Source organism: Podarcis tiliguerta (assembly GCF_965153285.1).
Source record: "Podarcis tiliguerta genome assembly, chromosome: 5".
In the NCBI taxonomy this organism is placed as follows: domain Eukaryota; kingdom Metazoa; phylum Chordata; class Lepidosauria; order Squamata; family Lacertidae; genus Podarcis; species Podarcis tiliguerta.
In genome coordinates this window covers 35580699-35606719 of record NC_139538.1, presented here as the reverse complement: position 1 = coordinate 35606719, position 26021 = coordinate 35580699, and the positions used below count along the sequence as shown (strand labels likewise).

The following is a 26021-nucleotide window of genomic DNA, read 5'->3' as shown; positions in this document are numbered from 1 at the left end:
GAGCTTCATATGGTCTCAGATGCAGTGCTTCCAATAGAATAATTTGCATTAATCTTTAGACCATCAAATGTTGAGTAATATTGTTGTGTGTGAACTGGCCCTTAGCCCTTCTAATCCTTTGCTCTCAACTACCATCCAGTTAATCTATTTCTTTCTGCCTTCTCCACTGTTGTGTTCCTTTTCCATACTGTTCTTTTTTGTTTGCCTCTGCTTTCAGCCCTCAATTGATTTTGGGTGGCGGATGCTGCTGAAGAGCTCTTGGTTTAGCACAGACAACAAGCTGTTTTAGATTCACTCTCCCTTCGTACACAATAACTTGTGAGCTATGCCTGCTATTTTCATCATCCTGATTATTTACACTGCTGTATCCTGAAGAGGCCTCACTAGCAAGACAAGGTCTTAGATGATAAAGATGGCTGAACCACTCTTTCCCAATTCTGTACTGCCCATCCCATTTCTAGCAAGCTAGGGGTTCAGAGAGCTCTCTTCTTGTCGCTGCTGTAGCCTGTTTTAAGCTACACCCAGCCACAACACTTTGGTCCTACAAAAGATAAGTAGGAGATGTTTTACAGCATCTATTCCAGGGGTCAGCAACCTTTTTAGGCCAGTGAAATTTTGAGAGAGTGCCAAATTTTGAGCCTGGAATAATGCCAAATGAGTACCATGATTTGGGGTGGGGGCAGCATAATGCAACACCAAATGACTGCCATAGGGGTATGGCAGAATGGTTGTGGTATCTGGAAGAGCAGAAATAGGATTGCAAAGTTACATGGGCCTACCCCCCCCCCCACACAAATAGCCATCCCATAAACAGCACTCATCAGCCGCTGCCAGCCTCACAGACAGGACACTTTTGTCCCTGTTCAGAACAGAAATGTGGGCATGATTAAGGGGACATGTTCAGTGTAGGAGAGTCTGAGCCATGCAAACAGAAACTACGCAGAAAGAGCAAACAGTCTTTCTTGTGTTACGGATTGTTGAAAGGATGTTTACTGAGATCTTTTACTGAGACTGACACTCGTGGGTGTCACGTTGTCAAACCCTGCTCTACTCTACCTGGAAGCATTTTTCTCATTGGGGAATACCATGAAGCCTGCCTCTTTGTATGTCTTCAGGGAAAAAATTGCTACCTCGTACACAAAAAGCAGAGGTGGGCCATCCCAGAATAAACTAAACTCAGAAGTAAAAGCAGAGACACTGAGGTGCCTCCTTGTCTGGTTGGTGTCTTCTTTCAGGTCTGTTTTGACGTTCTCATCTGTGCACTTTTATGTCTCCACAGATCGGGAATGTTGTCCTCATCATCTTTGTGAGCTACTTCGGCAGCCGAGTCCACCGGCCTAGGATAATTGGCCTGGGAGGCCTGCTGTTGGCACTGGGGGCCTTCCTTCTCACTCTTCCACATTTTCTCTCAGCCCCATATCAATACACCACAGCACAAACCAGTATGTATATTTCCGAATATCTCTTATGCCTCAGCCCTTCTCTGCTCTGATGGCTAGGGACTTTGTGAAACTATGTTTGCTGTGTCCTCATAGTGGCTTACATAAATTAATAAAACATAGGCTCCCATCTGCACGATACCTTTAAAGCAGTATCATACCGCTGGGAACAGTCATGGCTGCCCCCAAAGAATCCTGGGGAATGCAGTTTCTTCAGGGTGTGTAGTGCAGATGGGACCTTGGTCAAGGTCTATGCGACAGCAGTTTTGCTTCAGAATCCTTGGTAGCTTAGTTCTCACAGTATCCTGTGAGGTAGGTATGTTATTCTCCCTGGGAAATTAAGCCTGCAAATGCAGTTGCACATTAGAGGCACTTGGCTTTTACCCATCCAGGCTTCCAACGTCCCCCGAGGCATGCTGCGGTCTCTGTGCAATGACTTGCCTGTCATGGGTGTGCCAAACCAGATCATTGCCAAGGGAGCCCAAGGCAATGAATGTTTTGGTTCGTGTCTTGTGTCAGTGGATGCTGCTCTGCGTCGAATTGCTTCTTTTAAAGTGTCACTATTATCTGACGCCACCAAAAATGTGCAGGGCTGCTACCTGATGATGGATTGGTTAGCATAGCATAGCTGCTCAGTATATGCTTTTTCCTCTGCCAGAATCCTGTATCGGGGAAAGCGAGGGGTGGCACTCACACCAATGATCACATGATTGGCTTTGCTTCCTTGCATTCCCTCTCACCCAATTTCCTTTCATGCCAGGTAGCAAAGCCATGATCCCCTATGCCCATGAATGGCACCGGCATGTTTGTTGCTTCTGCCGGCACCAGCCAGCATTAGTTGACATGGTGCCAGGCATTTGTTTGCAAATCAGGCTTGTCACCATCTTCTCTGCAAAGAAAGAGACGTGTGCAAGTTGGGGGAACGATTCCTCCTGGAAGGTTGGCACATACATGTGGCTCCTTCAATACCTTCTAATCATAGAATATAATCAGGTAATAACAACTCTTAGTTCTGCTGTCATGATATTTATCTGTAGCATAGCCAGGAAGTAAGCTTGAAAAACATTGTTCCCACTTGCCTTCCAAAAGGGGGGAAATCAAGGCGTCAAAAGTTGTTGGCAAGCTCAGGAATTGCATCCGAGTTCCCTTAAAACCTACACCACAGCTTCTCCTTTTTGAATTATGCCCATGGGAAAAAAGCATAACAGAATACGTCATGGAACTGAAGATGATTGTGGATTTTGCAGGAAAGATCTTGCGAGTGGGATCCAGCAGAGTTTGCTATCTAGCACATGGATCTGTCCTGTAGCATCTACACAGATTTTTACTTCTAGCCTAACGTTTCTCCATGGAATTTAGTCCAAAATCACAACCACTGTTGTCTGCAGTGGGTTGACTGCTGCTTCATAAATGGCCAAAGGAAAGCCTAATCCCAATGACAGCATGAATTCATTGTAGTCAAAGGGAATATGTTATCAGTTGTTGCAAACATATTGGTAACATTCTTGCTATATAAATAAGGTTCACCTTAAAAAAAATACACATACTCCAGACTGCATTGTATTCAACTAACTTTTACTTGAAGTACACCCATTGGGATGAATGAACCTAAGTTAGTCTTGGTCATTGGTTTTAATAAGACTACTCTGAGTAAAGGTTAGTTAAATACAATGGTCTATGTGTGCAGGATGAATTTTCTGATGTTTAGATTTTTCACACCAAGACTAGACATCTCGAGGGATTTTAGAAGATGTCCCAGTTTGCCACAATTATCAGAAGAGTCTATATCTAATCCTTCTTAAAGAAACAACAGTTTTATTATTTTTAAACTTGGTGGAATCCTTAAATAAGCAAACTTTCATTATACAGCACAGAATCCTATACAGTGAAGTGGGTTGCAGTGTTGAACAGGGTATCTCAGGGTCAAACTACCCATTACTTTATATGCATTTTTTATTTCAGTGATTGGGAGTTCACACGCTTAACAAAAACAAAAGCGGCATTGGGGGCCCCAGTGCTATGGGCCTGGGGAGAAAGGTTTAATCATTTGCCCCATGTCATTTTCTTGGTAAAAATTACCCAAAACTGCTATTTGCTGCTACTTTTTATTTCAAATGTTCTCTTAACTTGTGCAGATACATTTATAGAACCCTGTAAGCAGAAGCTCTGCACAACAGGGTTTTCCCCCTCTCCTGCCCCTTGTGCCCCCAAATTGGGGGGGGGTGCATGAGAGAGAGAACCCCCTGAACAACAGAGATATGAGGGGGGATTGTTCCATCTGGCAAGCTGATATTTAGTAAAGACAGAACATTTGTAATATGCCACCCATTGGCATTATTGCTTCTCAACACATTAACCTCTAATACAGTCTTACTTGCACTACTGCTGAGGAATAGTAACATGAATTCACATAGTAATATAGTTCACGTTTATTTAAATGTAAAGTGCTTAAATATAATTAAATGCAAGATCTTAAACACTCACAGCAGTATATTAATTTGTATTGCAACAACTAATGGGGTGGCTTCATTTTTATGGCTAGGCCCCTGGCATCCTCTTGTAAGAAGGTTTGTTTCTTGTTCTGAACCCAAAGCCCTCATTTACCATTTTAATATCCCCATGCTCAGGAATATATTACTCTCCACACACTTAGCCAAAGGCATAACGTAGGCCAGTTGTGTGTACCAGGGCAGGAAATAATGAAGCTCTCTGTTTTCCATTATGTCCTCCTAGATTTGCTTACCATTTCTTTATTAAGTGGCAGGAACCAAAGATGGGAGCATTTATATAAACAAAGAAACCTCAAAACCTTGGTATAGCTGGCATTTCTCTTCTCATTTATCCCAAACCAGTTTCACTTACAAAAATTCTATTTTGGCAGGCAATAGGTTTAACATGCCCCCCATGGCAATTGAATTTATGGAAGTAAATCTAAGATAGTTAAGAAGGTCCCTGAGTTCTGAAAATACATTCCAGCCTTGTGTAATAAGGGTTTTGTAATGAACATGTACAGGAATGTTTGTGGTAGTGTGGAGAAGTATGTGGAAAGTGATGTTGCATTAGCTGAAAGCCCAAAATTACCTGGTCAACATTTTTGTTTCAGCTCTTTTATACAATCAAAGTACCACAAGTCTTCTGGGCCACTCGTTAAGTGCTCTGGCTTGACGGGAATAGTGGAACAGTTGTAAAAACGAACAAATAACGAGGCACAAGATGTATGAGAACTGACATGTGTGGCAAGGACACTGCATTTGTTTTAATTTTGCATTGGATGTGGGTTCCTAGACGCCTCCAGATATTTAAGCATTGTTTTCTTCACTCTAAAAGGCACTTCAAGTACTCTGATTAATAGATTGGAATTGGTTTCCTGTTCCCCTATGAACAGCTTATTCACCATGAAAGCTAATTTGTAATTTGAAAGCAAATAGGAGTCCTGGACAAACCACCCTTATTCCTCCTTCAATAATTCTCCGGTTGGCGTCTGATGTTTTCTCCTCCCCACGCCACCCACAAAATACACTGATATAGGTTTGTTCAAAGCTGTTTCTGAACTTATCCCTGTAAGCAGTGTTGTGGTAATACCTTGAAAGAAAAAAAGGTGATGACAGCTGCTAATTAAATGGAGGAAGTTTTACAGTTCTGGCAGGTCTTCCGAATCCAGGAATGAGGGGTTGTTAAGGAAGCCTAAGGATGCATTTCACTTAAAAGAGTTCCGTTGCTATTGCCACAAACTGTAAGGTGCTGTATACAGAAGACATGGGCCAGGTACAAAGGACCACACATGGGCCTCTGCATGAGCTTTTGCATAGGAACATAGGAAGCTGCCATATGGCACATCAGACCCTTGGTCTATCTAGCACAATATTACCTACACCAGGCATAGGCAAACTCAGCCCTCCAGATGTTTTGGGACTACAACTCCCATGATCACTAGCTAACAGGACCAGTGGTCAGGGATGATGGGAACTGTAGTCCCAAAACATCTGGAGGGCCGAGTTTGCCTATGCCTGACCTACATGCTGACTGACAGATGCTCTCCAGGGTTTCAGGCAGGCTGTCTCTCCCAGCCTTACCTGGAGATGCCAGGGATTGAACCCGAGACCTTCGGCAATCAAAGCAGATCTTCTCCAGGTCTTTCAGCCTTCCCCATCCAGCGGCTGTCCCAAAAGGTTCCCCCCACCCAGGTTGGTGTGACAAAGGAAAACCAGCTCCCTCTCCAACTGCGTGTGGAAGTCCTTTGCATGCGTGTGCATGGACCTGTCTATAGGCCAGCCATGGATCTAATGTCCCCTACGCTATGTTCTTAATATGAGTTGCAGGGAATCACAAGAAGGGGCAGTGCTGTTGCACTCAGTCCTGTTTGTGAACTTCCTATATGCATCTGGTTGGCCGACGTGAGAACAGGATGCTGGGCTATGATGGACTTTTGGTCTGATCCAGGAGGGTTTTTCCTGTGTTCATGTTCACTTTTAGTCATCTGGGCCCTAAAGGTGCTTAGAAACTGGTGGGGTATCTTGATTGTCCCCATCTGTACTGCTCCCCATTTGTTTGCTGTGTACCAGGGCACCTGCAGTGAATCATGAGTGTGACCTAAGCTAGACCTGCAGGCAACATGTGAACTTGCACAGGCAACATCCCTGCAAAGTGATTCTCAAACTGAGATGCTTTGCTGCTTCTTTTTCTTTTGCAACGACAAATTATGTTTCCAGCACCTGACTTAAGATCAGACTTGGGTACAGAGGCCTGGGAGTTCCCACACTGTTTGTTTGTTTGTTTGTTTGTTTGTTTGTTTGTTTGTCCTATTAATTTTTCTTTTTGCATCATCTTATACAAGATGCAGGTAACAAGAGCGGAAGTGCCAGAACTGAGCTCTGCAACAACAATGAATTTGTATGTCCAAGCGCCAACGTGAGCGTCCAGGCCGAGGACAGCACCATGTGGGCAATAATGGTAGTTGCACAACTATTGGCAGGAATTGGGACAGTCCCCATCCAGCCTTTTGGGATCTCCTATGTGGATGACTTTGCTGAGCCAAACAACTCTCCCTTGTATATAGGTAAGCCCTTTCCCTGGGAAGGTGTACTTACTGTAGCAGGGTTGCACCTTACCATCCAGCTTACATTGCCATGCTATCCATGTCTTTGCAGCAGGCGGAGCAGGGAATCTGCTGTTTAGGAAATGTCTTTCCATTGCTCGCACTGAAGGGCTGCTTCTGATGCAGCTCATCGGTCCTGCAATGAAAATTGCTATGTTGGAAGGACTTGACAAGCCATCCTTAGTTGTGTGACTGACATGGCTATGTTGAGAGTGCCAGTTTTTCTTTCTCCTCTCAATGTGATGGTGTTGGAGAGATTTAGGGGTGCCCTTCTGTGCATGAAAACTGTAGTGTTTGCCGAAATGATTTCTTCTTCTAGGAGAGCTGAAGTAGTGCACTAAGAGTCACACATGGCCAGGCTTTTGCTGGGGCTCATGCGCCCTGATCCTGCCCACCGGGCTAATACCTTGCCTGGATCCCACTCAACCCTAGTGCACCTCCAACAGCAGTATTCTAGCAGCCACCAAATCTCCTCCTCTAGCCCTGGTTGCGAGTGGACTTATTTAGCAACTGCAGCAGCAGCACTATAATGGGCTTGGGGGCAGAGTGGCTGCTTGTGCTCCAAGCCCATTACAGCACTGCCACAGAATAAGACCTCCCTGTCACGTTCCTGGTTGGGCTTAGCCAGCAGCAGCGCCCGGTCACCCCACACGAGGGGGAAGTCAGGGCTGGTGGTTGCATCAGCAACACTATGGGGTTCACGTGGCTGTAGATACCTCTGCAGCGGGGTGGGGTAGGCCGGTCAGCACTGGGGGCCACAGAGTCCCTCAAAATCTGGAGCTTTGCCTGCATAGGCAGAAACTGTAGTAGGAGATCACAGAGAGAAGTCATACTGCCAGTGCTGTGGGGCAGTTTTGGTGCATAGCTGTCAACGTTTCCCTTTTTTAAAAGGGAAATTCCCTTATTCCGAATAGGATTCCTCGCAAGAAAAGGGAAAAGTTGACAGCTATGTTTTGGTGAGCTTTTTAAATTTTTATTTTCAAAAGAGGGTAGAGCTGGATTCAATTGTTAACTTTAAAAAAAAAAATTGGCGTGGAGTGAAAAATTCTCACCCCCCCAACCACCTTCCTATCATAGATCTTAAACCACTGATTTAAAGGGTAGGATGTTATGTGTATTTGTAGGGGGACAAACACACTTTCTACCCCTTTTTAGTTTCTGTTCCACTTTGTTCCTCCAGCTTCTTTCTAGCATTATCGTCTCCCTCCCACCCCCAGAGTCAGAGGCCTCTCTAACAACTGTTGGGGGCTGTCCAAGACGCTAGCAGCTTCCCAGCCCTGAAGAGGTCCTTGGCCAGTTTGGGCTGCTCCTGCTTCTCTGCCAAGAGTGGGGCCAGCTTCCAGAGCCAGGGGGACAAAGCCCTCCTCCGCTGGTGCTTGCAACTTGAATGTTTGATGCAGTATCCTGTTGCCACTGGCGCAGGGGACGGGCCTGCAACTCAGAGAAGCCAGTGTGGTAGAGTGGTTAGAGCTTCACACTAGGAGACCAGGGTTTAAATCTCCACTCAATGCAATTATTATTAATAATAATAATCCAAAAAACGTTCAGATTTGGCAGCAGAATTCTACTCTTTGAGGCCAAAATGTGTTCATGGTTGCTTTTTGAAAGGAAACTCTCCCATCCCACAATAGAATTCTGAATATCTCCATAAGAACAAAATAATAGCTTGCAGGATCAGGCCAATGGCCCATCTAGTCCACTATCCTGTTCTCACAGTGGCCAACCAGATGCCTGTGGGATACCCGGAAGCTGGGCCTGAGCACAAGAGCCCTCTCCCCTCCTGTGGTTTCCAGGAACTGGTATTCAGAAGTATTGCTGCTTCCACTAGCCATTGTTAGCTGTCTCCTCCCTGAATTTATCTAATCCTCCGGTGTGGAGAGAAGCCCAAGACCTGGCTCTACCAGGATTTCAAATGTTTCTAGTCACCTCCTGCTGTTATGTAAAACTAGGCCAAGAAGAAGTCTGAAATGCAAGGTGAAAGGAAAAAGTGCTTCCTTCAGTTCCAGAATGCAAATGATTTTATTTTTATTTTTTTATTGGCTTTGTTGGTGTTGGCCGTCCAAAGGTATTGCAAGAGTACTTATTACAGGAAAGGGGAAAGGGTCATAGAGGTTTTCAGGCACCAAGTACTGTAGATATCAGGGGCGTTTTCTGATAACGAGTTTCCCATCTGTCTTTGTAGATATGAAAAGAGAATCTAATTAGTAGATAATGTTCCTTTCTGGTGCAGAAGGGGGAAAAAAAACATAATAAGCATCATGATTAGCAAGTCATAAAAGATGGTTGAAATGAAACCACGGACCTCAGTCATATTGGTAGGCAATAAATCACCGCTATCAGCACTCGACAATTTGGGCCACTGGGCTAGATGTTGTTTGGACAACTTTGCCTTGTGAATTGGCCCTGTAATCCAGGGATGGGGAATTTGTGGCTCTCCAGATGTAGTTGGACTCCAGGCCCTGTCAGCCCCAGCTAGCATAGCTAATGACCATGGATGTTGGAAGTTGTCTTCCAGGCTCCCTGTCCCTAATGTTATCAGACAACTGGTAACATGAATGTGTTTCCTGGAAATTGTATGAGAGCTGGAACACCCAGATTATCTGTGGCCCTTTCCTCCCAGAATGACCAGCTGATAAATAACAGTCCTGTGAGCATAGGAAGTTGCTGTATATTGTGTCAGGCTATTGGTCCATCTAGCCTGGTCGTCTCTGAACTGGATATTGCAAGGATTGAACTTTGGGCCTTCTTACGAGAGGCATCCTCCATCCCACTAATTTGCGGTGCCTCCTACAACAGCAGCTCCAGTCTCCTGTTTCCCCCATCAGACTGTACTGTCCATAAAACGAGGAGACAGGGGCTGATAAAGTAAAGCTTTATTAGTTTTGGAAATGACAGAGTCAAATATTCCTTCACCACCCACCCCTCAAAGAATGATAGCCTTTCTGGAGGCAGTTTTTCCTCAACCCCGAGTGCATAACATTTTTAGCTGTCTGGCAGGTGACTTCAATTGGCTTTAATGGAGCTTTGTGTTAATAAAGTAAAAAAATAGCTCATTGTTGCTCTGAGGTACATAATCAGTACTGCACTGTTTTGTTGACCTATAGCCAAGGGCAACCCTTCCCTACAAGCGCTGCTATCACAGCACATCAATATTGTATTTGAACTGTCCTTTTGGACTTTAGCAGCAATTCTGATTAGGCTGTAATTGACTTCCGTGAGACTTCCTCATTTGAAGGTTTTTAAACATAGATTGGATGGCCATCTGTCATGGATTCTTTAGCTGTGATTCCTGCATGAAGCAGGTTGGACTAAATGACCATTTGGATCCCTTCCAACTCTACAGTTCTATGATTCTAAGTAGCCTAACTTTCCACAGATATTGTCCCCTGGTCTTTATTGGGCTATAGTGCTCAGAGTCTTAAAAAAACAACAACAACCATGCTTGAATACAATTTCCAGAGAAAACACATACCAGCAGAATATGGCAGCATCTGCAAAATAATGAAAAATCTAAGCTTTCTTTTTTGCAAAAGAGCACTGGGAGGAAACTATAATAAAAACATTGGCATCTTCTGCTAAATGCTTTAAAAACTTTGGTGGTTGGAACAGGAAGCTTTGAACCTTCCCATTGTCGATACTTTCTCACTAAAGTATAGCTCCAGAACATTCCCTTTGGGTGACTCATCTCTCTGGTGGGTTGCCCTCAAGGTTTTTGATGGCAATCCTACACGCCAGCCTTCCCCAACCTAGTGCCGTCCAAATGTTTTGCACTGCAACTCCCATCAGCCACAGCCAATGGTCAAGGCTGATGGGAGTTGTAATCCAGCAACATCTGAAGAGCACCAGGTTAGCGAGGACTGCTAAATACACTTGCCTGGGAGTAAGTCCCATTGAACTCAAGGGAGGGGGTCATTTCTGTAGCTATATATAGGACTGCACTGTTTGAAAAAGGTATATATACCCCAGAGTGGCTGGGGCAACCCAGCCAGATGGGCGGGGTATAAATACAATAATTATTATTAATAATAATTAGAGTTCTTAACATGGGATCAAACAATTAGTCTCTCTGCATTTCTGCACAAAAGTAAAGTAACAATTGTGCAAATTAATTTAAAAGATTTTTTGGTTAAGGGCATACTTTCTGTATTTATGCAAATCTCAGAACATTTCTTTGCTTGTCTCTTGTCTCTGTGTTTCTTCACCACAAGATTTTCATGTTTGAAATAAATGGCAGATGGAACAGCAATGCAGCCTCCCCCAACCTGCTGCCTTCCAGATGTTTTAAACTACAACTCCCACCTGTGCTGGCTGGGGCTGATGGGAGTTGTGGTCCAAAGCAGGTTGGGAAAGCTGTTGAAAAAGATGTGTTACCATAGTCTTTATTTCACGAGCGTTGCTAGGATCCTGTCTGAACAGTAGCAGCTGCTTTTCATTCAATAAGACGTGTGGAATGCAGAAGTAGTATTAACTGTCTGATTGGTTTTTAACACCATTCATCTTCTTGTTCATTTACTACAAACACTGTGTGGTTTAAAACATGCTTTAGGAAGAAATAAAACATCGTCAGAAACATGGATGCAATGTCACTCATGCACACTCTCTCTCTTTCAGCAATCCTATTTGCCATTGCGGTGTTTGGCCCTGCTTTCGGTTACTTGCTTGGTTCTGCAGCACTGCGGATCTTTGTGGACTATGGGAGGGTTGACCTGAGTGAGTATCTGTTCTTGCTGAGGGGGGTATTGGACTCATTCACAGGTCCATCGTCTGAGCCACTTGATTATGGAAATTGAGTCATGGCCACACAAAGCACGCTACTGGTTCCCGGTTTTGTTTGAGGGCAGATTCTTGGTGTGTTGCTAGGTGACAGGCAAAGACCTGACCTGACTACATACAGTTAGAGATTTTTCTGATATCCCCTACATACCCAAAGACCAACATCACCACATATTCTTAGCTGCAGATTAAAAGTCCTAAAGCAGCAAAAGGTTTTCAGGTATTATTGGAAGAATGTTAGAACCACCACCACAAAGTAGTGGTTCAATTGCCAAAGTTGTTGCCCCGTTAAGTGACCTGAGCATGCAGTGTGCAATGCTGTCACTTTACCTGGTCAGGAAAGCCAGAGCTCAGAGTGGGCTGGGAGCTGGGAGCTCCATCCCTTTTGGGTTTTTGCCAGGCCCTGATCTGAGCAGCGTATTTCCATGTGCTGCCCCTTCCTCCTGAGCAGCTTCACATGCTTGCTGTCCATATAGTGGCCCTGATGTTCCTGTCTGGCTTGCTATCTCCTGTACAACTGTGACTCTGGGGGAATAGTGAGTGACTGTGCGTGCCAGCCAGGAACTCAGGCAGCTGGTATGAGGACCCCAGTCATGGGGCAGGGATGTCCAGATCTGATGGCCGATCATTTGCAGTGTGGAGATCCACTAGAATGGCTTAATTTGCTCCTCACCTGAGGGAGACATCACATTCGGTGTCTGCTGTTGAATCAGGGACATTTGTTGATGATCGTACATGTACAAGCACAGCAGTGATTCAGATCCACTTTGCACAGATCACATAACCATGTTGGCAGGGAAGTATCCTGAATATGTGATGCCATAATGCAGGTAGATGGAACTGTCTATAGAAACTAGATGGGTTTATCTCTGTGCATGCAATGAACTTCATGCACTATTGTTGTTCTGTGGCAGAGTATGCAGGTAATCTGGAACGCAGGTAATCTGGCTAGATAGCTTAAGGCAGGCCATTCTCTCCATCTTTGCTTGCCCCCCCCCCCCGATCTACACCATGGTGCTATTTCTTGCTTCACATATATTGCCTGTCATTGGGGTGGGGGTGGGGCAGGGTGATGACAGTCTAGGGCTGTTGCATCACAAATTTGCTTTGTACGTCTGAAAGAGCACTGGACTCAGAAGATTGCTGCCTTAGGGTTGATCACTATTTCTACCTGTTCTCCCCAACACCCACCCACCGTGCAACAGAGGCTTTCTTCCTATATCCATGTCTCTGTGCTAAAGAATTCTCCTGCATTGCTTCCAGGCAATCAGAGATAACAGAATGATACCTTGTGGAAGATAAAGAAAATAAGTGAGAAGAGAGGATGGAAATGACAGCGGGTTTCTTTTGCATGTAGACAGGCAGCTTTAATTACCCCTTTGTGGCCACCGCTTGATGATGTCGCCCAGTCTTGAGTGGGCCGGTCACGTCCAGGGAAGCTGAGCCATTGTTTTTGCCGGGCGTGGGCTCGTTTTTTTGCCTGCACACTCTTTAATCCTGAAGGGCAGGAAGTCTGGGCTGAGGAGCAAAAGGCTGGAGATGGCTGTTTATTCCTTCCCACTCGTTAACAATGTGGAGAGACACTTTCCATGCCAACCCCAGTGAAGCGTGGACTCCTTTGAGCAAGGCCTCCTGCCTGGAGGATGTCCGCTCTCAAAGTGAAATGACTCGGTGTCTCTTCTCCAGAGTCCCTGGAGAGCGTAGACTCCAAAAGCCAGGCTCATTCAGAGGCTGCTCCACGGGGATCAGTGACTGTGCTAGTGCCTGACTCTCTGCCAGCAGAACTCTGCCCAGCCTAGGAACAATGGGACAGGATAGTCTTTCCAGGAAGAGGGCAGCTAACATTTCCATCTCCCCTGTCTGCACAGACTGCTGGGGAAACAGTTTCAGCAGGCATTAGGCGTCTAAAAGGAAAGAGCGTTGGTTTCTCTAATTAAGTTTGTAATCGCACAAATGAATTAGATGTGCCAGCTCCTTCCTTTAACCCCATATCTTGGCTGTCGCCTGCTTAAAGCCTTCGCTCCCAAGAAGCACCTTCCGCAGCACAGATGCTCTTTGGTTTCCACTGTGTGTTCCTCACCAAATGCTCGTGCTTTCTCAAACTTCAGAGGGATTGTGATCTGAAGTGGCAGCAACTTTCCCAATGAAGTACAGTGGTACTTCAGGTTACATATGCTTCGGGTTACATACGCTTCAGGTTACAGACTTGGCTAACCCAGAAATAGTGCTTCAGGTTAAGAACTTTGCTTCAGGATGAGAACAGAAATTGTGCCCCAGGCGGCGCGGCGGCAGCAGGAGGCCCCATTAGCTAAAGTGGTGCTTCAGGTTAAGAACAGTTTCAGGTTAAGTACGGACCTCCGGAACGAATTAAGTACTTAACCTGAGGTACCACTGTATCATCGGGGAGAATATACCCTGCCTTTGCTAAAGAGACATGTTTTCACAAACTGTAGCAGGTGTGGCCCCCCCAGATGTTGCTGAACCACAATTCCCACCAGCCCCAGCAAATGTGGGGAAGGATTAAAGGAGTTGTAGTTCTGCGAAGGCCACGGGTTCCCTACTCCTGAACTTACAGCTACTGGTTTTTAGAGCAGAGCTTCCTTAGGTGTTAAACCTCTCATTTATCCCAGTTTAGTGAAATGGCGGAACTATGAGTGTTGTGCCAGGCACTGAGATCTGAATAGCTACCAAAAAATGTCTCTAGCCAAAAATAAAAAGCTCCAGTATTAAGAGACTCAATACAGCAACAACAAAGGAGCCCAGCTCTGGTGAGGCAGCATTGCTGCTTTTTGTAGGAATCCTGAGCAATATTGGATGTGCCCTTGAAGGTGATTGGTCACATGGAAAGATGGATCCCCCAGTCCTGGAGATATTTGGGGATTAGTGACATCTAAAAGAACATGAATGATATTAATTACCTACCAGACTTTTAGAAGACATCTGAAGGCAGCCCTGTTTAGGGAAGCTTTTAATGTTTGATGCATTACTGTATTTTAATATTTTGTTGGAAGCCGCCCGGAGTGGGTGGGGAGGCCCGGCCAGATGGGTGTGGTATAAATATATTATTATTATTATTATTATTATTATTATTATTATTATTATTATTATTATTATTATTATTTTATTTGAGGCACTAGGTCAGGGGAGGAGAACCTGTGGCCCTTTGGATGTTGTTGGACTACAACTCTCATCATCCCTGACCATTGGTCATGCTGGCTGGGGCTGCTGGAAGTTGGAGTCTAGCAGCATCTGGAGGGCCACAGGTTCCCCTTCCTGCACGGGTGAATGAGCTATCTTTCATCCTCCATGGGAACACAGTGCAGTGCAGACCACCTAAATACAGTGGTACCTCAGGTTACAGACGCTTCAGGTTACAGACTCCGCTAACCCAGAAATAGTATCTCAGGTTAAGAACTTTGCTTCAGGATGAGAACATAAATCGTGTGGCAGCAGCAGGAGGCCCCATTAGCTAAAGTGGTACCTCAGGTTAAGAATAGTTTCAGGTTAAGAACGGACCTCCAGAACGAATTAAGTTCTTAACCCAATTTACCACTGTACCAGAAAGTGGACTCACGAAGCTCTTTTTTAATTTCTCCATCTCTTTTCAGAGGATGTGCAGTTGGTCCCAGGAGACCAGCGCTGGATTGGAGCCTGGTGGCTGGGACTCCTCATTGCCTCGGGCTGCTTGGTGCTCACGTCCATTCCCTATTTCTTCTTCCCCCGGTATATGCTCAAAGGGAGGGTAAGTGTCTCTGCTGGTGGTGAAGAGACGGGCAACCCTTTCCAACTACAGCTGTTGAGGGCCAACTACAACTGTTGAGAGCCAAGAGGCAGCAGAGCTTTTCCAAAGTGATAGGTGAACCCTTGCAAGGGAAAAATTCCTCTGAGGAACCTCTTTTGTTCCAGAGGGGAAGTCTGTTTGGCCCACTGGGAAGATGAAGAAGGCAGGGCCGTCCTGGATTGGGCCTGTATTTTTCTATTTTAAACCATTTTCCTATTTGCCTGCTTCTTAGGTAGCAGCTTGCTTGAGCAAGAACTCTTGTCTCGTCCCCTATTTCTGTACATCAGTTTTCTGATTTATTAATTTGGGCTCTTTAGGTGCTACAATAGTCACTATGAAGAAAAGCCTGCCTGCATGGGTTTGGCCTGCATGACTTGTACTCTGCAATCACATTATTCCACTGGGGAGAGCCTCTTGCTGTTGATAGAAGCATAACACCTTAAATGCCTGTTTCACCAACAGTATATACACAGGGGATATGCTGAGAGTGGACCTCAAAACAATCAAGGCTGGAGCATTTGGGCAGAGAGGTTTATTACCTTATTCTAGCCTGCCTTGTGTCTGAAGAATGAACAACCTATTGAAATGAAAAAACTCTGTTTAGGGGTGCCATTCCATAGCAAGGAAGGCAGCATGTAAATCCTCCGTGTGTGTGTGTGTGTGTGTGTGTGTGTGTGTGCTTAAAGCCATTAACAAAGATGTTGGAAATACTATCAAGCATCCCAGTGTTAGTCTTTGTCTTGCATATTCAGTATAGCTCTGACTCCTTTCCTTACTTTGAAATACAGTAAGAGGGGAGAAATATGCATCCTCATCTTAATCTCATATGAAGGCTTTTATTTTGTGTGTGTGTGTGTGTTTTCCCTTTTCTGTTATTACCCTTCATGGCACCAGGAGAGCAGTTAATCATAGAACTGTAGAGTTCAAGGGACCACGAGGGCCATCTAGTCCAACCCCCTGCAATGCAGGAATCTTTTGCCCAATGTGGGGCTTGAACCCCTGACTCTGAGATTAAGAGTCTCATGCTCTCTACCAGATGAGCTTTTTCAGTATCCCTCTCTGTAGGTGGACATAGCAGGCTCCCCAAGCAGAGGGTACAAAAAGTAGCTCAAAAGCCGCCCCTAAAGTGTTCCAATCACTTTGTAAATCAAGAGGCAAAAGTTCTGCCATAGCTTCCCTTCGTATTCATCAAGACAGTGTTCAAAATGGGGGTAAAGGTTCCAGCCTTGGCAATAGCCAAATCAAAGAAAGCTGTATGGAAGCAGGTGGAATGTCGTTTGTATTGTGGGCAAGGTCAGTTTTTTTCCAGATGAGCCTGCCTTTTTTTTGTTGTTGTTTTTTGTTTCTTGCCTCAGTCTTTTTTGCTGTCGCTGTTATGCTCAGAGAAGAACATGCACACCCCCCACAATTATTTCTCTTTTGCTGGGCCTGCTCCCAGGATCCGCACCCTGTTTCATGCTTGCTCTGCATGCTCAGGACCTTGTTTCCTTAGGACAAAACGAACCATCACCCTCCTGTTCACACACAAAAACCATTCTCTTTGCTTCTGTCCCAGCAGGCGGAATATGAGGTGGACGTCCTGAAGAAGATTGAGAAGGCCAAGGCAGAGGAAGGATCACTGGTAGAATTCACCAAAAGTAAATGCTTTTCTTACCAACTTTCAGCTTTCAGGCTACACTGCAAAAAAGGAACTGTTTAGAAATACAAGATCCCTTAGCACCCACACCTGTATCCTTATCTTAGCTAGCAGCTGTGTATGATTTTGTTATTTTGATGTTCTCCTGAAAGGCTTCTTGGCTGCAGCCTCTGCTGCTTTTGTGCAAAGCTCATCAGTTTAGCTACATATGACCATGCTGCATATTACAAGAAGGAAGAATCAAAGAACCTTTATGGAGCAAGCCCAGGCTCTATCTAGTCCAGCCTCCCGTTTGGCAGTGGCCTGCCAGCTGCCTCTGAGAAGCCCCTAAACAGGACATAAGGTTATTCTCCAACAACTGAAATTTCAGAGGCATGTAGCCTCTGGACCGGGACACAGCCCATAGACATAATGATTTGTAGCCATTGATAGCACTCTCTTTTTACAAAAGATACTGTTAATGTAAACCCACCGCAGTCTGTTTTTGATATGTAACCTTTCCCTTAAGCATTTAGCAGAAGGCCAGTTAAGAACCTAAATCAGTCCAGCCAAGGCATCACTGACTTTAGAAACAGAAGCCAGGTTTGACATGCCTTAATAGTCTGGCCCAATGGGAATAGAATTCCACGGGACTTTTTGGTGTAACTAACGTTTATAATAGGGTAAGATATGTGACAACAAAGGAAAGGGCCTCCTAGGTACTGACATCCTGTCTATTGAATGCTGTTCCCTACAAAGCAGGGATGGGGAGCCTGTGATTGGTGGACCACAACTCCCATCAGCCCCAGCTAGCGTGGTCCAACAACATTTGGAAGGCCACAGGTTCTCTATCCCTGCTATAGAGACTCACCTGGCACCCTACACCACAGTGCTTTTGGTGGTAGGCGGAAACTCTTTTGTACAGCCATGTATTTTTAAAATGTGTATGTTTTAAGAATCTCTTTATTTTCCCCTTATAGGTTTATTGTTGTGTTTTGTGCTGCATCTAACCAATTTTGAACCAGCACGACCATTTTAAATGGAATGAAGAGCATGATAAAAAGGTGTTAAATAAATGAGATCGTAAGAGTGTTGTTGTTTTAAAGCATGCTCTCTGTTGCTCATGCAACTGGTGAGGCTCTCTGTATGACTGACTTGTTCCCCTGTTTTTGCCTTCAGAGTTTCCCCAGGGCTTCCTGAGGCTGCTTCTCAATCCACTCTTCATGTTCCTGGTTTTGGCTCAGTGCAGCTTCTCCTCCGTCATTGCTGGCCTCTCCACCTTCCTCAACAAGTTCCTAGAGAAACAGTTTGGCGCCACCTCTTCCTATGCAAACTTCCTCATTGGTGAGGGAATGGCAATGCCTCTCGACTAATCATGATGTTTAGTTATTACAGCCCAAACCTTCTCAGAGTAAAGTTATAGCCAGGTTACGTTCCTCAAGGCTTGGCAGCCAGTCCTTCTTGGTATCATACCAGCTGGCAGTCCAATCTGATTGGAGGAGGACAGGGTAGGGCAGTCAAAGGCAACTAGGCAATCATTGGCTACCTCTCTAGTCCTTGGGCCACTCATGGAAACAATGGGTGCCCTTTAACCACACCAGGCAATGAACATTACTCAGGAGTCAGGGCAGACTTTGGTTTGGCAGAGCTCTAAATGTTTGTGGGTGTCGGAGTCATGAAGTCAAAAATAATTTAATTAAGGAAGTTGCTGTGGGGCCTTCTGCAGTTGGACAGTGTTTGTGTGGGCAACGGTCAAGCATTTCCATCTATCCTGGTTGTGAATCAGCTCACTGTGCTTCCCTTTTCTTTTCTTCTCTCTCTCTCTCTCTCTCTCTCTGTGTGTGTATCTGTATACTACACACTTACAGCTTCCTCAGTTAAGTGATGAAGCCAAACTCTGCTTGGATACACCCTTTGAGATAGGCAGAATAAACTAGCACCCTTCTAAACAAGCTGAGGGCCCTGCTGCATGGACAAACAGTTACATAATTCAAAAATGCAACAAAAGCATTCTGAAACTAGAAGGAAACACTCCTTCTATCTTGAATCCTGCCTGTAACATGGGACAAAGCTGTGCTGGAAGCAGGAGGTGTCCTCTATCTCCTTAGAGTGGAGGCTGACCTTATTTACCCAGAACTTTTGCGATCGATGCCCCCACCATCTGCCAAGGCTATAATAAAAACTTGGTTGTGGGACATTGAACGCCAGGAACTAACAGCAGCAGCAGAGAAAAAATGTACCCCTCTTTACTTTCAACTTTCTTGGGCATATGAAACTAATCACAATTATCTTGGATTGCTGCTTATCCCTCAAGAAAGAAGGGCATTTTCACTGGCCAGGTTTAATTCAAATCCATCAAACCTCCTTTGGGGAAGGTTCTCGGGAATGTTGGAAGGAGAAAGAATTTGCCCATGTGAAGACCACCTGCTGAAAACTCTTACTTCTGTGGTTCTTAAATGTTAACTATATGCTGATCTCCACCAGCAGTTTCTAGATCAACTATCATCCCCAAATGGAAACCAGAGTTGGAAGTCATACATTTTCTATTACTGAGGAATGATCAGGAGCTCGCCAAGTTAATGGCTAAATATCTTTATTTGGTTTTTATGTCGCAGAAACACATTGCAGATGTCTGATCTCCCTGGAGACCTAGAGATGTAATGTTAGACTGTTTTGCCTCTTTCCATCTGCGACATTGGGGAGGTGGTAATTCTGTACTGATTTACTATGGATGTTTGTATGTGATGCCAATAAAAGGTTTGATGATGATGATGAGTTACCCAGAACAAGTACACTTTTTCTGAATTACAAACATGAAGTCATTGCAACTAGGCGTCACATGCCAGATTCATGCAGATTCTCACAAAAAGGATGCTTCCCTTGTAGGAATCTCATTGCATGTGGAGCAGCCCCTGAGGTAGTGACCAGGACTCAGTAGGAGTACTCTGTGTTGGCTTCGCCATGCAAAATAGAGTACAGTTCTATGCTAGCTGTAAGATTGACTTCATGCTTTTGCTAAATAAATTAAGTTGCTTTCAGTTACGAACCACTGTCTCCCGTTGCTTCCTCTCCACCTCCCCTTTTTTTGCAGGATCTGTGAACCTTCCTGCAGCTGCCCTAGGAATGCTGTTTGGAGGCCTTGTCATGAAGCGTTTTGCTTTCTCCCTCAAAGCTATCCCACGGTTTGCCATCAGTGTGCTCCTCGTCTCCACCCTTTGCTGCCTCCCTCTGTTCTTCATGGGTTGCTCTACAGAGAAGATAGCAGAAATTTATCCAGACAGGTAACACGTTCCGCTTCCCATTAAGCACCGTGGGGTGGGGGTGGGGAATTAGAATTTAGTGCAGGGGTGGGGGACCTGCGGCCCTCCAAAGATGGCTGGACCACAACTCCCATCAGCCCCAACTAGCATGACCAGTGATTAGGGATGATGGGAGTTTGAGTCCAGCAACATCTGGAGGGACACAGATTCACCATCCCTGACTTTGAGTCATCCACTCTAAAATCATGGGTGCGCAGATTTCCCCCTTCACACTTTCCTTTGATAAACCCCAACAATTGCCACTGAGTCATTTCTCCTTCCTCCTTTCTATTCTTTCTATTCCCCATGGTATTTCAGAGAGCGGGGAAGCTGAGTGGTAGGAAATGTTATTGGCACATTAAAAGAGACTGACTCCAGGTCACCTTCCATATAAAAGACTCTCAGGGCTTCCAAGGCTATGGAATTTCTCTAATTGAGGTCTCAGAGAGCTGATGGGGGTCAAAGTGGACAAGGTTTGTCTAAATGGCAGCTCTCAATATTGTACACATCCAATGTGATACTGACCTTGGATCATACTTTGCACCTAGAATATTTCCAGTTTTCATTCTCGTTTTCTTTTGACTGGCTTTTTTCATCTTTGTTCTGCTTTGGGTGTTCAATGGTGGCCCCCCCCTTTTTTTTACTGGTAAGACTCAGCTCAGGTTGATTCCTCCAGGCATCAAATGTTTTCCCACCCAGGTACGTGAGTGTTTTGTCTGCATGTGCGTGTGAGTAATAATTACGACCGAGTTCACTGAAAAACCTTAGACGTATCTTGGGTGGGTAAGTCCTAGGCAGGAGGCCAGACTTCCAAGTGGCAAGAACTCAACAATAACAGACTGGAAAACAAAGGTTAATCACCCAATGCATTTTTTTTAAAAAAAAGGATCTTTCACCCATCTTCTTTAATTTCATTTTATTTTGTCTCTCTTTTTCTGGCAGGACATCAAGTTCCCCAGGACAGGCTCAATGCAACAGGATGTGCTCCTGCTCAGACTATCTCTTCCACCCAGTCTGTGGAGATGATGGCGTGGAGTACCTTTCTCCCTGCCACGCTGGTTGTACTGGTTTATTCAGCAATTCTTCCACATCCAGTGTTAAGGTACGTAGTAGTACTGATGGAAAACTCAAGGGGCTGGTAAGAGGATCTGTAATACTGAATGTCCGCTCATCTTAATGGCCTCAAATCTAAATACAGTGGTACCTTGGTTTACAACCATAATCCATTCCAGAGGTCCAGTTGTAAACCAAAACAGGTTGTAGCCCAAAGCACACTTTCGCCAATGCGGCCTCCCCCCCCCCCAATTAGTTGTAATCCCCAAAAATGGGTTGTAATCCAAAAAAAGGGACACACACTTCCGGGTTTGATGTGGTTGTAATCCAAAACAGTTGTAATCCAAAGCGGTTGCAAACCAAGGTACCACTGTAGTGCTCAACATACAGAGGTGTTGCTAGAGCTTTGGGCTCCTGAGCCATTGAGTTATACTCAGTATCAGCTCCAGTAGGCCTAACTGTTGAAAATAGTGACTTAGCGGCGAATCCATTGCTCCACAGGTTCAATTCCAGACATCCCCAATAAAGCAGCATCTTGGGAAAAGCTGTGTCTGAGAATTTGAAGCACTTCTGCCATTCAAAGTTGATAACAGAGTGGGTAAATGGACCACTGGTTCATTTGATTGCTCCACTAGTAAGATGCTCTGGTACTACATGGTCTTCCAAACACAATCCAGGTTTTAACCTATAATGGCTCATGCCCTACATCTTCAAGAGGAAGCCTGATGTACCACCCCAGTACTTAAGACCACCCTAAAGGGCCCTCTTAATAATATCACCAGTATATCATTGACATGTCACATACACAGCCAAAATATGAGCATCTGTTCGAAGCCTCTTATGTTCCTTGTCTCATTTGCGGCATTGCTTACCTGCCTGTGTCACAACCTTTTCTACGTGATGTTTGTAGTTGTTGCTGTTCTTGCGACCTAGGCTGAACCAATTTGGATCAAGTATTAGCAAGTGCCCTTTTTTTCATCTCTCCATTTACCTGTGTGCCCATATTCAAAGTATTGAGAACTGCCATAAGCTCTCAGGGGATTGGATCACAAGTTTTCAAACCACACATTTGATTTTTAAAAGCACTGTATGAATTCTCAGTCACATTAGTGCAGTACTGCCTTCCTTCCACAAGTGTATCCCCACACTCCCCTGAAGACCAAATTGCTGCTCTGATTGACAGGCAGATGGTTTTCACATTGCCTGCTACCCAAGCCTTTTAATTGGAGACGTCAGGAATTGAAACCTGTGTCCTTCTGCTTGCAAAGATCCTCTGCTCCAGCACCGGACCTTGTGGTCCCTCCCTGAACATAATGGATTCCCAGAAATGAAGTTGACTTTCTCCTCTGCTATTCCAACCAGATCTACACAAACTGCTCCTGTATCAAAACCAGCAATGGCCAGTCCTCAGCAAAGACTGGGTCCTGCCCAATCCGTTGTGCTTCTTTGCTGCTGCCTGTTATTTTCCTCATCTCCTTTGCTGCCTTGGTTGCCTGCCTGTGTCACAACCCTCTCTACATGATGGTGCTAAGGTAAGTAGGCACAGTAGGGCAGAGGAGGGGGAAAGAAATTCACATTAACTCTTCCAATTCACATATCATGCATGCATCAATATGCAAACCAAAAGACAGCTCTCCTTCAGAATCCTCACCTTTGAGTTTTGCAGTGCAGTTTGCCATCTAAAGAATGCATATGAAAATGAAGGCAACTGTGAAAATAGTGCACAAATGTCCATTCTTTTGCTGCAAAAAATAAATAAATGCTTGTGCTAGGCAAAATTGTGTGCAAATGCAAATATTAGTAGAAATGTGGGTGAATTTTCATGTGAATAAAAAAAAATCATACACACATGGAAACTGGATGAATTCAAGACTGGAAAAAATAGAAAGTGAAATTAACAGTCATCCATTTCTAACTTAGGGCCAGAGCACATTTCACTACACAAGAAGATAACCTCTGCAAGACTTACCTGTAATTTAGGGGATCCACAGGCTTTTATATTTATTTGTTCTCATATATTCCCCAACTTTCTCATCATAAATGGTGACTCACAGGTACAAAAAAAAGAGGATTTTATATGTTGCGGTCTTGTTTGTGAACCGCCCTGAGACCTCTGGTTATAGGGCGGTGTATAAAAAATAATAATAATTAAGGAATAAATGTCCCAGAAGCACAAAATATTAGTCAATTGCCCGTAACATCACTAAAGTGGAAGAAAATCTGCAGTTCCACATTGCTGTTTGAATATGTTTTAATAAGGAAAGTTAGCCTTCAGCTGGCCTCAGAATGTTTTACCTGCCACCACATGACAAGGATCTGATTTATGGCCAGTGGACAGGACATTTTCAGCTTTACTGCATGAAAGATCTGGCCGCTTTGAAGCTTGCTGCATTGTGTCATGAACCCACAAAACATCATCAGGCTTCTTAACTTTCTCCCAGAGCAATACCAACTAGCTTTTGAGCCAAAAGTATCTCCTATACTGTGTTTTTATCCTACTCAGAGTGGTGAATCCTGATGAAAAGTCATTTGCCATTGGAGTCCAGTTCCTGCTGATGAGATTGCTAGGTGAGTGTCTGCCAGGACCTGCAATACTAATAAATATGAACAGTCAGAAGTAAATCCTGCTGTGCTCAATGGGGCAATCTATGACCTTTTAAACTGTGTGTGTGGGAATGAATGGGAAATATTTATTGCATATATATCAAAGCATTGTATACAGGCTGATACATCAGCAGGATTCTAAATAACATTTGCAATATTTTAACGGAAGATAGAATTAGATACAAATAGATGGAAAATTTAATTTGTACATGCATGAATTAATAATAAAAATAATGGAACCATGGAGAGGGCAGGGAAGAAAAGGGAGTTGGAAATCCCACATTTCAATGTTGTATTGATTGTATAAAAAAGGTTACAGTTGTATTTAAACTTTTCTTTTCAATGTTTAAGTTTATATGATGTTTGTTATTATTAAGAATTGATACAAATATTTTTAAAAATAATGAACTGTGTGTGTGTGTGTGTTATGGTGTTATGCATTTTTGTGTTTTTATGTTGCAAACCACCCTGTGGTCCTCAGATGAAGGGTGGTATAGAAATAATAGTAATAATAGTAATAATAATAATAATAATAATAGCCAGAGCTAACTGTGAGAGATGCACCTTTTGGTCCTCACCCTTTTTCTTTCTTTTGAAGCCTGGCTTCCAGCTCCTGCCCTCTTTGGCTTCCTCATCGACTCCTCGTGCATCTGGTGGAGGAAACAGTGCAACAAGAGCGGATCTTGCACGTACTACGACAACAACTTCCTCCGCAGCAGGTAACCCACCTGTATAGTTTATCTCCCAGGAGATGCAAAAAACCTGATGTGCAGAAAATCAACTCCTGGCAGTGCAGAGCAGATGCAAAACTGGGGCCAAGTTATATGTTACGTTAGCTCCGCATCTATGCCCATTAAGTTCAGTCCCCAAGCCCACACAAATTGCCAGCGCAGACAGATATGCTTTGGCTAGGAGTTTTTTCCTAATGCAAATTGCTGGCACGAGGGTGTTCAAGTCCTCCACCCTCCAAGCTAGACTCCTCTTCCAAATCCCTCCACCACCCCCTGCCATGCTTGGCAGTTCGTGTTCGGAAAGCCACCTGCACTTAGGGCATAGATCTCAAGCTTGAAGCATTGTCTATTTTAACCCTTAGGAATCAATAGGGCTGAAGGGTCAGCAAGGCAGCTCCCTGCTTGTAATGTGGCTTTGTTTATGTTGGAGCCCATGGCTGCAGTTATCCCTGCTGACAGCTGTTTGTCAGGCTTGCTTGGTTGCTGCCTGAATCCTCTCCAGCCTGCGCTCCGATTTTTGCTCTCTTAACCTGCGTATGCAGCTGCATCAGGCTGAGCCTTGAGGCTGTGATTTAGGAAGAAAAACTCCCTGCTGAACCTGAGAATTACGGAATGTATTGTTTTCATGGGAGACCCAATTATCTGAGCTCCTGAGGCCATCAATACGTGAACACATCTTGGCATCCTCTACGCGGTTCTTGGTTTTTTCTTTAAAAAAATAAAATCCTTTTGGAAAGACTGACATGACTCAGGTCTACAGACCAGACTAGAGCACCAGGAATTCCCCCTGAGCCTACGCCCTAGGAACCCTGCAGTCATTCCCTTTCCTTAGAAGAGAAATTTCCATATCAGTGCCTAAGAGAGGACCCCTTCAGCCAGAGGAATGTTGCAAAGCCCTTTCTCTTGGATAGATGGGTGTTCGCCAACAACAAAGTAGGATTTGCACATACGCGCCACTGACACCCAGTGGCATCGGAGAGCTGCCTCTGCTGAAAATAATAATTTGAAGCGGTGCCAGGCAATAATGAAGCTCTTCCTGTTGTGACCTCTCCCCCCGCTTTTATTTTATTTTATTTTATTTTGAGGCTAGGAAGTCTGGCTCCAAGATTTAAACTGGAGGAGAAGGGATTTCTCTCCACAATCCCCAGACTTCCTGCTTTCATCATGGGTGCCATGCTCCTGCAGGGCTCTGACATCTGCAAACCTGCCCAAGCAAAAGTAATTTTTAAAAAGGCACCCCCCCACACACACACACAAAATGGGGAACTTGACTTTAGCATAGAGAAAGCAAAGATTGAATGCGCTTCATTGGACAGCCCCAGTCAGCTGTTCTCTGCTGTTGGTGCTTAAAGGGCAAAGGTGTGCAACTCCCCACCTCGCTACTGCCCTCCATAAAGGAGAACACACCAAGTGCCAGAAACTGCCTTTTCATGCAAATGCATGCATGTGTGAATTTATCTGAAGTTTTCTAGAATGCAACTTAGCAGTCTGGGTACTTATTCTACTAAGTCTGCTTAGTCTACTTAGTCCCTATTACCATTCCACTTGCGTCCCTGAGGACTCAGTCTGTTTCTGGTTGCCTTTCTAAAACAGAAGGTTGCTTTCATCTCAAGGTCTGTTCCATTCAAGTT

The 26021-nt window shown here is 44.6% G+C and overlaps 1 protein-coding gene across 2 annotated transcripts in view; it reads left to right on the top strand.

Annotated features, from left to right (window-relative positions):
* Positions 1 to 26021, top strand: part of SLCO2A1 (solute carrier organic anion transporter family member 2A1) — a 56756-nt gene that overhangs the window by 29769 nt on the left and 966 nt on the right. The window contains exons 3-13 of one of the 2 annotated variants that reach the window (XM_083443280.1): positions 1280 to 1442; positions 6274 to 6495; positions 11146 to 11244; positions 14916 to 15049; positions 16647 to 16725; positions 17883 to 18047; positions 19795 to 19984; positions 20945 to 21104; positions 22418 to 22587; positions 23559 to 23623; positions 24258 to 24378. In XM_083443280.1, coding sequence (XP_083299406.1) covers positions 1280 to 1442; positions 6274 to 6495; positions 11146 to 11244; positions 14916 to 15049; positions 16647 to 16725; positions 17883 to 18047; positions 19795 to 19984; positions 20945 to 21104; positions 22418 to 22587; positions 23559 to 23623; positions 24258 to 24378 — 1568 coding nt within the window. Of the gene's footprint in view, positions 1 to 1279; positions 1443 to 6273; positions 6496 to 11145; positions 11245 to 14915; positions 15050 to 16643; positions 16726 to 17882; positions 18048 to 19794; positions 19985 to 20944; positions 21105 to 22417; positions 22588 to 23558; positions 23624 to 24257; positions 24379 to 26021 lie in introns of both variants that reach the window. The other variant, XM_083443279.1, reaches the window with a different exon arrangement.